The following is a 12,602-nucleotide window of genomic DNA, read 5'->3' as shown; positions in this document are numbered from 1 at the left end:
CACCTCAGCCTCCCAAAGTGCTGGGATTACAGGCATGAGCCACCGCACCCGGCACCAAACCCTAATTTTAAATAAATTTTAAGTCAGGTTGTTATTAGCCATTTTTTTTTTTTAAGACCGAGTCTTGCTCTGTCACCTAGGTTGGAGTACAGTGACACAATCTTGGCTCACTGCAACCTCTGCCTCCCGGGTTCAAGGGATTCTCCTGTCTCAGCCTTTCAAGTAGCTGGGATTACAGACGTGCGTCGTCACGCCTAGCTAATTTTTGTATTTTTAGTAGACACGGGGTTTCACTATGTTGGCCAGGCTGGTCTTGAACTCCCAACCTCAGGTGACCCACCTGCCTCGGCCTCCCAAAGTGCTGGGATCACAGACATGAGCCACAGCACCTGGCTTATTAGCCATCTTTAAAAGTCTTCTCCCTTTACTCCAAAAGTAGTGTTTTATAATTACTTTTATTAGCTTTTCCTCCATAATTCTGAAAGCTAAGTTAACTGCTAGTACAATAAAATGATCAAGAAATTAATGAGTTTATGTACTTCTGGGAAATCTAAACTTATGAGGAGTAAAACTTTACTATTTGAGCTGAGCACTAACATGAGTCTCTGCATATACCTATTACTTTTTTTAAGAATATATCTACCATATGGTAGAATTTCAACTTCTGATCATTTGACCAGATCTGACCACTTGATGTAATGTTAACTCCAAAAACAAGTGTTTGAGGCAATATCCCTGTAGAAAACACTACACACTAGACTTTTTTACTAATATTAGCTGTAAGTGACTAAACTGGTAAGGAAACAAACTAAGTGATACACCTTTGTTTAAAGATACTGTTACACAGATTCACTTTCAGAAGTCTGATTAAGACCAGAGAAGGGCTAATATCAAGAAACTTAATGAGGATGTGTTACATATTTGGGAACAACCACCATGCATGTTTCACAGAACAGAGAAAGCTGACCTATCAATTTTCTTATGGCTTTTAATAAAACTACCAAACTGTCCAGATCTAAAGAAGTTATCCTGTAAACACTCAAAAAGAAATAAACTGGTTATAGTTAACAATCTTTCCATAAAGCATAAAGAAAAATACCAAGCCCAAACAGTTTTACAGGTGAGTACCACCAATTTTTAAGAAACAGATCATTCCAGTCATATAAACATTCTTGAAATAGAAAAAGTACCATATAATCTTAATTCCTCAAACCAGACAATTTTCATGTGAAAGAAACTATAGGTTTATCTTATGAACATAGATGTAAAAGAATATATAACAGCAATCCAAACCCAGCAAAGACAATATATTATTAAAAGTGCAAAAAACAACAAATGCTGGCAAGAAAATGGAGAAAGGGGAACACTCATACACTGTGGGTGGGAATGTGAAGTAGCACAGCCATTATGGAAAACAGTATGGAGATTACTAAAATAACTAAAAATAGAACTACCATAGAATCCAGCAACCCCACTACTAGGTATGTATCCAAAAGAAAGGAAATATATCAAAGTATATATATTTCTTCTGCATGCTCATGTTTATTGCAGCACACTATTCACAACAGTCAAGATATGGAATCAACCTAAGTGTCCATGAATGGATGAATGGATAAAGAATATGTGGTATAGGCTAGGCATGGTGGCTCACACCTGTAATCCCAACACTTTGGGAGGCCAAGGAGGGCGCATCACTTGAGCCCAGGAGTTTGAGACCAGCCTGGACAATGTGGCAAAACCCCGTCTCTACAAAAAATACAAAAATTAGCTGGGCATGGTGACATGCACCTGTAGCCCCAGCTACTTGGGAGGCTATGGTGGGAGGATCACCGGAGCACAGGAAGTCAAGGCTGAAGTGGGCCATGATTGCGCCGCTGCACTCCAGCCTAGGAGACAGAGCAAGAACCTGTGCCAAAAAAAAAAAAAAAAAAAAGAACATGTGGTATATATACAAAATGGATTATTATTCAGGCATAAAAAAGAATGAACTCCTGTTATTTACAGCAAAATGGATGGAACTGGAGGTCATTCATTAAGTGAAAGAAGCCAGGCACAAAAAGACAAATGTCAAGTGTTCTCACTCATCTGTGGGAGCCAAAATCATGGACCTCATGGAGGTAGAAGGTACAATGGTGAGTACCAGAAGCTGAGAAGAGAAGGCAGGGCAGGATGAGGAGAAGCTGGTTAATAGGTACAAAAATACAGTTAGACAGAAGGAATAAGTTCTAGTATTTGATAGCATAGTAGGAAGATTATAGTTAGCAATAATTTATCGTATATTTCAAGAGCTAGAAGAGAAGAATTCTAATGTTCTCAACAAAAAGATAAATGCTTGAGGTTATGAATATCCCAAATACCTTGATTTGATCATTACACATTGTATACAGGTATCAAAATACCATGTGTATCCCAAAAACATGTACAATAAAAACATATCAATAAAAAATACAAAAAAGACAATATACCATAATCATGTGGAGTCCATTCCAGTAAAGCAGCTCACGATATCACAGATTTAAGACAGAAACCCCATAACCAAGGGATGTCAAAAAATAATAAAATTCGATATTTTATAATTCTTATCAAAACAGCAACAGAAGGAAACTTTTTTAAAAAACGTGATATCTACAAAAAATCTTTAACAAGCATCATTCTTAAAAATTTTTTTTTATTTTTATGTTTAGTTGAAAATTGTACATGTTTATGGGATTCTGAGTGATATTTCAATATATGCATACAATGTACAATGATCAAATCAGGATAATGAGTGTATCTAACACCTCAAACATTTATCATTTCTTCGTGCTGTAAACATTCAAAATCCTCTCTTTCAGCTTTTTGAAAATATACAATAAATATAGTTAACCACATTCACTCTACAGTGCTACAGAACAAGAGAGCTCATTTCTCTTATCTAGCTGTAATTTGGTATCTGTTACCAGAGGTTGATTAGGATACAAAATTAAACAGGTTTTAAAAAGCTGAGGTGGGACCATAAAATGGTGCAGCTACCATGCAAAGCAGTATGGAAGTTCTTCAAACAATTGAGAATAGAACTACCACAAGATCCAGGAATCGCACTTCTGGGTATATATCCAAAAGATTTAAAAGCAGGATTTTGAGGAGATATTTGCACGCTCATATTGACATCAGCACTATCTACAATCGCCAAGAGGAGGAAGCAAACTCAAATGTCCACTGGCAGAAAAATAAAATGTGCTATATACATTCAATGCAATATTATTCAGCCTTAAAAAGAGGAAAATCTTGTCACATGTTATAACACGGATGAACCTTGAGGACACTGTGCTAAGTAAAATAAGCCAGTCACAAAACAAATACTGTCTGACTCCAACTTATATGAGGTATCGAAAACATACAAATTGACAGAAACAAAGTCAGAATGGTGATGGATTACCAGGGACTGTGGGAGCTGTTAATAAGTATAGAGTTTCAAATTTGCAAAATGAGGAAGTTCTGGATCTCTGTTTCACAATAATGTGAATATACTTAGCGCTACTAAACTATACACTTAAAAATGATTAAGAGGGTAAATTTTGTTATGTGAATTCTACCTCAATTTTTTCAAAAAGATTTTTTTTTGGGGCCAAGCATGGTGATTCACGCCTATAATTCGAGCACTTTGGGAGGCCAAGGTGGGAGGATCACTTGAGCCCAGTAGTTAAGAGACCGGTCTGGGCAACATAGGGAGACACCATCTCTACAAAAAAATAAATAAATGAAAAATTAGCTGGGCATGCTGGCACATGCTACTCAGGAGGCTGAGGTGAGAGGATCACTTAGCCCAAGAGGTAGAGGCTGCAGGGAGCCATGATTGCACCACTGCACTCTAGCCTGGGAGACAGACAAAAACCTTGTATTTATTTATCAACAAATAAAAAGCTTTCGCCTCCTCTCGCAAGATGTTACAGTGATCACAGATTTAGGAGTAGTTTCTGAAAAGACCATGTCCTTTCCTGCCTAAATGCTAATACATAACTTATATAACTCTCTAAACTATTTGTAGTTTTAAAGCAATGACTTCAAATTTATTTCAGTAATTTTTTTGAGTCTCTCTTTTTTTTTTTTTTTTTTTTTTGAGATGGAGTTTTGCTCTGTTGCCTAGGCTGGAGTGCCCTGGCATGATCTCGGCTCACTGCAAGCTCCAACTCCCAGGTTCAAGCCAAGCGATTCTCTTGCCTCAGCCTTCCCAGCAGCTAGGATTACAGGCATGTGCCACCACGCCAGGCTAATTTCTGTGTTTTTAGTAGAAACAGGGTTTCACCATTTTGGCCAGGCTGGTCTAGAACTCCTGACCTTGTGATCTGCCTGCCTCAGCCTGTCAAAATGCTGGGATAATAAGCATGAGCCACTGCGCCTGGTCAAGTCTCTCCAATTGAAGTAACTGGTTTATAGATTCTGAGATGCATGTCTAAGGCTGCTCTTTCAATTACAATGAAACCACATTTTAATTACTGAACTAACAAAGCCTCTTGGGCTGTAAAAAAGAGCAGATGGGATGATTAACAGCAGCAGTTGTTGTATCAATGCCCAGGAAATTACGGGCATACCATAAATTAGTTTTAACTTTACATGCCTCAACTTCAAAATTCTTCAATGCTCCTCTCTGTCTCCAACATGCAACAAAATAAAAGATGAAGATTAACTTAAATTAGTAAAATGCTATTGAAGTCGGCCGGGCATGGTGGCTCACGCCTGTAATCCCAGCACTTGGGATGCCAAGGCGGGCAGATCCCTTGATGTCAGGAGTTCCTGACCAGCCTGGCCAACATGGTAAAACCCTGTCTCTATTAAAAATACAAAAGTTGGCCAGGCATGGTAGTGCGTGCCTGTAACCCCAGCTACTCAGGAGGCTGAGGCAGGAGAATCGCTTGAACCCAGGAGGTAGAGGCTGCAGTGAGCTGAGATTGTACCACTGCACTTCAGCCTGAACAAAAAGAGTGAGACGGAAAAATGAAGTCATTAAGTGTCTATTTGATGGCTTTTAGCTAATCAAATAAATGTTACCAGTTTTGTTGTTGTTTTGAGATGGGGCTTCACTTTTTCGCCCAGGCTAGAGTGCAGTGGTGCAATTCCGCCTCACTACAGCTTCAAGCTCCTGGGCTCAAGTGATCCTCCCACCTCAGCCTCACAAGTAGGTGGGACTACAGACTTACGCCAACATGCCAGGTTAATAATAGTTTTGACTTTGATCAACTGTGTTACCCATTTTTAAGGTTAACTTTTCTAATCCACTATTAGATGTTGTGGGGTTTTTTTGAGTAATTCCAGTTTACAAAATGCTCACCAACAAATACATCTCATGCCCTCAAAAAGTAAGCACTCTTTAAACGTTTATTATGGAGGGAACTCTTCTAAGCACTTTACGGCATTTTAATTTAATCTTCACAATAGTGGTAGAGGTGAATACTAGTATTACTCACTTTTTACAGGTGAGGAAACTGTAGAGAGTAATTAAGTACCATGTCCAGGGATAAGCTAGCCTGCCGTAGAGCCTAGATTTAAAACAGACTTCAAAGCCCACACTCTTACTTTGTTCTTCAATGTTGTTCTTTAAAATACCACAAGTGCTACAATCCTCTATCTTCTTTGGCTCACAACTAAAGTATTTACTGGATTACAATTTGTTCTTTATGGTTGTTTAACAAGACAGTTAAACTAGTGAGTTATCTTGGGGTCTTGGCATCCTGAAGATTAACATCAGGATGGGCAGCTTGAAAAATGGCTTACAGGTGCCATTTTAGTTTCTTTAGCAACTCAATTTTCCTAGGTCATACCTAAATAAAAATAATTATGCTTTCTGCGGTACAACAAGGTCATTCTGACCTCCTCACCCCCCTTTTGGCTGGAAATTAGGCGAAGGATTTTTACAGTCTTACAAAAAAGAGGTATTGATAACTCCATAAAGTATGGTAAGAGGAATCAAACTGAAGCCTCTTACATTTATTTTATAAATTTCTATTTTTTTTTTTTTTTGAGACAGAGTCTTGCTCTGTTACCTGGGTAGAGCACAGTGGCACAATCTCGGCTCACTGCAACCTCTGCCTCCCGGGTTCAAGTGATTCTTGTGCCTCAGCCTCCCTAGCTGGGATTACAGGCACGTGCCACCATGCTCGGATAATATCTGTATTTTTAGTAGAGACGAGGTTTTGCCATGTTGGCCAGGCTGGTCTCAAACTCCTAGCCTCAAGTGATCCTGCTGCTTCGGCCTCCCAAAGTGCTGGGATTACAGGTGTGAGCCACGGCACCTGGCCACTGCTTTAGGTAACTCTAGAAAGTAACTCCTCACTCTTCCAGGTTCCTTTTTGGAAAATAAATCAACATTTGCCTACGTGACCAATCACTTTCAGTGTCAGAGTTTCTGTTTTCATATTCTCAGTCTGTATATCATTCCAGCAGTTGCCAACAGTAGCTGTCTTCCATGACTTATAGGAGAATTACTAAAGGAATAGACTAAATATTTATTTTAAATAACAAACAGAAAGACTAAATTAGCAGCAATAATTATTTCTCAGGAATTCACCTGCAATCCCAGCTACTTAGGAGGAAGGGAGGATCTATTGAGCCCAAAAGTTCAAGACAAGCCTGGGCAATACACGGAGACTATGTCTCTAAAAACAAACAAAAAGTTTTTCCTGTTTTATGACAGTCACAAAGATTTATTATTTCTCAGAATAACAGACTTCATTTGACAGTTTTAGTTGTTATATTAGAATTATCAAGCATCTTATGAGCTGAGATTACAGACTCAATTTCTGAAGACAGGACAGGGAAAATCTGACATAAATGAGGAAAGCCTCAAACTTTTTCAGACCACATGTTGCATAACGAATTTACAGCTGTTTTATTTCGTTGGTTACACATTGAGTACTATCATGAGAAGCATCTAAATAGATAAATTCACAGACCCAGCAATGAATTTTACAGCCTGGAATAACCTATACCAAGTGGTATGAGTAAATATTCTCATCAAACAGCCCAAAACATCTCCACTGGTTCCAATAACTGATTACTGATTTCCACATCACAAAGATTAGTTTTTTCCAATACCTAACTCTTATTAGAGACCCGGATATTTATTATTGAGGCAGAAGAACAGGGTCAGCAGGCAGGGAACTTAAGGGCAATTCATGCTGAATCAAGGAAAAACACCAAGGTTTGGGGGCAGGGAATCTGAGGTCAATTTATGTTAACTTTCTAAAAGAGAAAACACCAAGGTCTGGGGGCAAGGAATCTAAGGCCAATTCGTGCTGACTTCCCAAAGCTGAATTCCCAAAAGGAACCCCCTGGGTCTAGGGGCAGGGAACCTAGGGCCAATTAAGGCCAACTTCCTAAAGCTAAACCAAAAGGAAAAACCCCATCTCCCCACGCTGGAGTGGCAAAGGATCAAAGGCTACTATCCCTGCAACCCTCCCCTTCCACATCTCAGATGGAAAGGGAGAGTGCCTTAGCCTGGCCACAGGCCAAGCAGGGACCATCGTTCATCTGTACAGGACGCCAATTCACCTCGGCCTTTAATTAGCCACAGACCAAATCCTTCATCCAGATAAGGGGTAACCCATAGGAACCACAAAAGGAGCACTCAAAACCCAGAAAACTTTGTAAGTGGGCTCTTGAGCCCCCTGCTCCGGGCCACTCCCACCCTGTGGGGTGCTTTCTCGCTTTAATAAATTCCTGCTTTCGCTGCTTCGTTTGTGTTTCATTCCTTTGTTATTTTGTGCGTTTTGTCCAATTATTTGTTCAAAATGCCAAGAACCTCGACAACTTACACTCAAGGGCCTCCTACCGGTAACATTACGGGAAACACCATTTCCTCCTCACATTTCAGATTTGCTTCCAGTGAGGTAGGTACTTGGGCACTTGAACGCATCCCTTTAAAAAGGAGAAAGCTTTCTGATCTATGTAGTGATTTATCTGGCAGTGCCTTCTCTCCATCAGCCTCTGGCCTTATTTTCCTGAAGATCAGATGAATCAACATAACTTTTGTAAACTAAGATCCAGAAAGGGCCTTTGGTTATTATCAGTAAATGCTGCGCTAAAGAAAGAATTGGTGGGCGGGTCACCACCCCAGGCTACTCTACACAACGCTATTCATCTTAGAAGCAGTAAGACGGGGGAAAGGTTTGCATCCCATTTGCTTATTCGGTCCTACTAAATCAGCCTTGGCAGGACACGACCTGCAAAATAACCCCGTGGATCCGTGGAGTCACCATACTGCAGGGTCAAAGGACGGCGTCGGCGGCTCTCCGCTGTTAGGGACCTAGCCGCGGAAGGCACCACAACCCTCATTCTTTACTCTTCCCGCCTGGGGGCCGGGAAGCCAAGCCTACCGCTCTGAGCACATCCAGGGTCCCCGGGCCCGGACTGCTGACACCGAGGCAAGGTCTCACCAGGCCCACTCTGCCCAGCCTCCCCAATTCTCGCTTAGCTTCTCTTCCCTTTCGGGGTGCCCTCCCGCCTGCTACCCCGAGGGATGCGAACTCACGACCACCGCGGCGCCGGTGAAAATGTCCTCCCCCTCGGTGTCGCTGTCCCCAGCCTCGGGTTCTGACCCCCCGGCCGCCCCCTCGGACTCCGGCTCCAGGCCGGGGAAAGGCGGAGGGAGTCTCCCCGAAGCGCTACAGCCACCACCACCCGACGCCATCTTCCTCCACCCGCGGCGGAAGCCGCAACAACAACTTTATCGAGAGATAGCGCCGTGAGCAAAGCGATCCAAGGGTGCGAGGAGTGGGAGGGCCGCAAGGGACCCGTGGGATCCAAGGGGCGGAGGCGCAGGGGCGGGGCCTTGGCGCCGGGGGCCGGGCGGCACCCGGCCAGCTGAGGCTGCCCGGCAAATCCGAGGCCTGGATCGCGATGCTGAGATATTAATGAGTGGGGCCAAAGGGGCAGAAAAGTAGGAGTTAGGGACTGCTCTGGTTCCTAGGGCCCTTTGTGCTCTGGATAGCTTTATCCAACAGGCTTCTAAGAGTTCGTCTGAATGAAGGAGTGTAACTAAAATGTTTGAAAACCTCTACATGCCATCTACCCATGCCAAGCACAATGCCCTCACAGAAGTCAGCACGAATTGGCCTTAGATTCCTCGACCCCAAAAATAAATATTTCGGTTGAGGTATCTGAACAAGACTGGAAGAAAGCTTCACCACTTATTCCTTGAGCAACATTCAGTTAATTCATTAAGAAATACAGATATTGAGCATCTACTGTATGCCTGGCAACTTGCTATGAGTTTCAGATACAGAAAAAAGGAAGGTATTTAATCGGCAGTTCAACATGTTCAATGCTACGGTGTGCTGTGGGAGCACAGGGAAAGAGATTATCAATTCTACTTGGAGAAGTCGGGAGGCCTCACAGAGGAAGTTAGACCTCAGTGTCCTAGATTTGGCTGGAAAAATGTTAGGATTATCCTCTCAATTGCTGTGGAGTAAGTGGAGTGGCATAGACAGCAGGGAAATTATTAAACCCTGATCAAAATTTCCCTGGGACCTAAGCAATTCATTGTCTGGTGATCCTAAAGCCTACATTAACTAGACAAACAGGACTGGAGTTTAAAGATAAATGGGCATGTTAGCATGGGACAATTCTGCAAGATAATCCTGTCTTCTCAATAGAGATGACATTTGTCACCATCTTTGACTAGAAGTTTAGTTAGTTTGGTTGTAACTGCAAATTCAGGGATGGACTCCCTCACAGGTCATGTGAGCTGTTTGAAGGCAGGGGCAGCGTTTTATCTTTGTATCTTCCATGCCTATGGATCACCTATGACAAATTAGTACCTATAAATTTAATCGGAGGGATGGATGGATAAAATAAAATCGATTTTGTTACTGGCATCCATTACACCCACGAACACCAGAGGGCTTAAGATACACTTTTTTTTTTTTTTCTTCGAGAGAAGTCTCGCTTTTCTCCCCCAGGCTTGAGTGCAATGGCTCGATCTCTGCTCACTGCAACCTCTGCCTCCCGAGTTCAAACGATTCTCCTGCCTCTGCCTTCCAAGTAGCTGGGATTAAGGTCCCTGCCACCACGCCTGGCTAATTTTTGTACTTCTTAGTAGAGACGGGGTTTGCCCATGTTGGCCAGGCTGGTCTCGAACTCCTGGCCTCAGGTGATCCGCCCGCCTCGGCCTCCGAAAGTGCTGGGATTACAGGCGTGAGCCACCGGGCCGGGCCAAGATACACTTTTAAGGATGACGATCTCCATTATGTCACCACTGTACACATTAGACACAGGAAAAGTTCTCCTGTTCTAAGTTGTCTTTGGAGGCCATTAGAAGAAATATTCGTTCGAAGGTGGGAAGCTGTGCTGGGCGGGACTGAGTTCCTTAGGAGACGAGAAAGCCAAAAAGCCTTCCCCATGCCATGCCTGACGACCTTACTGGCTTCCCCTGACGTCCCTTTTCACAGCAGCTGAAACCCACTTCCTGTCCGATCAGGAAGTAAGAAAGATTTTGGCTGTTAGCGGCTCCCGCGGAGAAATAACTGTAAAGAGTCCCCGTGCTGGAAACCTCCTCCAACACTAGAACTCAAGATCTCCTTTCCCCTACCTCTTCGGGATTCATCTTTAACTTATCATGGATACTGAGTGAGATAGTCGCGGTTAACAGACCGTTACATCCACGTCTACCCGGCAGACACTACAAGACCCAGAATACAGTTCGCTGCCTTCCGAAGAAAATAGCTCACGCATCCCAGCATGCAATGCGCTAACGAGGCCGCGAAGATTGTTTTTGTCCCGCCGAAACCGAGCAAAGCACGCTGGAACTTGTAGTCCTTGAGGCCCCTTCCTTAGGTCCTTCAAGCTACTCCGTCCGGCCCCGCCTATTCTCTGCTCTCCTGAACCTTTAGGCTCATCTCGGCCCATTTGAAGACCAGGAAGTTGATCAATCCCGAGGCTGCTGAGAGACGGTGGCGCGAGTGGGACAATCGCCAGGGATGGCTGAGCGTGAGGATGCAGCGGGTGTCCGGGCTGCTCTCCTGGACGCTGAGCAGAGTCCTGTGGCTCTCGGGCCTCTCTGAGCCGGGAGCTGCCCGGCAGCCCCGGATCATGGAAGAGAAAGCGCTAGAGGTTTATGGTAATTAATTTTACCCGGCTCAGCATTTGGCGTTATAGGTGCAGGCCAGAGCTGAGGGGTGCGGGGATGATGGCCTCACCTGAGGGCTGGGAGGGGAGACCAGTTTTTTTTTTTTTTTTTCTGGCCAGATCTTGTCCGGGGCGTAGCAGGCACTTTCTTCGGGGTCCTAAGTCACGGGGGAGTGTGGGTCTTTCTGGGAACTGGACTCTGAAAGTAAACCTGGGGCAAGCCGACTCCGGAGGTCTTAAGAGCTTCATTCTCCACGTGTGGCCTACGTCTTAGTGACCATTCCAAGACTTGTGGGAAGAGCACAAGTCTAGGGTGCTTGGTTAGGAAGCAAAACTGGCCTGATTGCACTACTAGAGCCTCGTTCTCTGGCTCCTGGACACACACTTTTGCTACCGCTGAGGGCACTTATAGGTGACAGTCGAGTTGGGGACTGGCCCAAGGTCACAGCCTCTCTCTCCGGCAAAGTCAGTAAGCAGAGGTCCCCGAAAGAAGAGAACGAGATTGGCTTCTCGTTTTATCTTTGTATCTTCCATGCCTATGGATCACCTATGACAAATTAGTACCTATAAATTTAATCGGAGGGATGGATGGATAAAATAAAATCGATTTTGTTACTGGCATCCATTACACCCACGAACACCAGAGGGCTTAAGATACACTTTTTTTTTTTTTTTCTTCGAGAGAAGTCTCGCTTTTCTCCCCCAGGCTTGAGTGCAATGGCTCGATCTCTGCTCACTGCAACCTCTGCCTCCCGAGTTCAAACGATTCTCCTGCCTCTGCCTTCCAAGTAGCTGGGATTAAGGTCCCTGCCACCACGCCTGGCTAATTTTTGTACTTCTTAGTAGAGACGGGGTTTGCCCATGTTGGCCAGGCTGGTCTCGAACTCCTGGCCTCAGGTGATCCGCCCGCCTCGGCCTCCGAAAGTGCTGGGATTACAGGCGTGAGCCACCGGGCCGGGCCAAGATACACTTTTAAGGATGACGATCTCCATTATGTCACCACTGTACACATTAGACACAGGAAAAGTTCTCCTGTTCTAAGTTGTCTTTGGAGGCCATTAGAAGAAATATTCGTTCGAAGGTGGGAAGCTGTGCTGGGCGGGACTGAGTTCCTTAGGAGACGAGAAAGCCAAAAAGCCTTCCCCATGCCATGCCTGACGACCTTACTGGCTTCCCCTGACGTCCCTTTTCACAGCAGCTGAAACCCACTTCCTGTCCGATCAGGAAGTAAGAAAGATTTTGGCTGTTAGCGGCTCCCGCGGAGAAATAACTGTAAAGAGTCCCCGTGCTGGAAACCTCCTCCAACACTAGAACTCAAGATCTCCTTTCCCCTACCTCTTCGGGATTCATCTTTAACTTATCATGGATACTGAGTGAGATAGTCGCGGTTAACAGACCGTTACATCCACGTCTACCCGGCAGACACTACAAGACCCAGAATACAGTTCGCTGCCTTCCGAAGAAAATAGCTCACGCATCCCAGCATGCAATGCGCTAACGAG

The 12,602-nt window shown here is 44.0% G+C and overlaps 1 protein-coding gene across 3 annotated transcripts in view; it reads right to left on the bottom strand.

Moving 5' to 3' along the window:
• Nucleotides 1-8,790, bottom strand: part of SNX1 (sorting nexin 1) — a 48,792-nt gene extending 40,002 nt beyond the window's left edge. For 2 of the 3 annotated variants that reach the window (XM_011967863.1, XM_011967868.1), the window contains exon 1: nucleotides 8,507-8,790. In XM_011967863.1, coding sequence (XP_011823253.1) covers nucleotides 8,507-8,665 — 159 coding nt within the window. In that variant the 5' untranslated portion in view covers nucleotides 8,666-8,790. The remainder of the gene's footprint in view (nucleotides 1-8,506) is intronic. The other variant, XM_011967876.1, reaches the window with a different exon arrangement.
• Nucleotides 8,791-12,602: the final 3,812 nt, after the last annotated feature.

Source organism: Mandrillus leucophaeus, unplaced genomic scaffold (assembly GCF_000951045.1).
Source record: "Mandrillus leucophaeus isolate KB7577 unplaced genomic scaffold, Mleu.le_1.0 Scaffold12, whole genome shotgun sequence".
Lineage (NCBI taxonomy): Eukaryota > Metazoa > Chordata > Mammalia > Primates > Cercopithecidae > Mandrillus > Mandrillus leucophaeus.
Note: the sequence above shows the minus strand (reverse complement) of the source record. Positions and strands in the feature narration are given on the sequence as shown.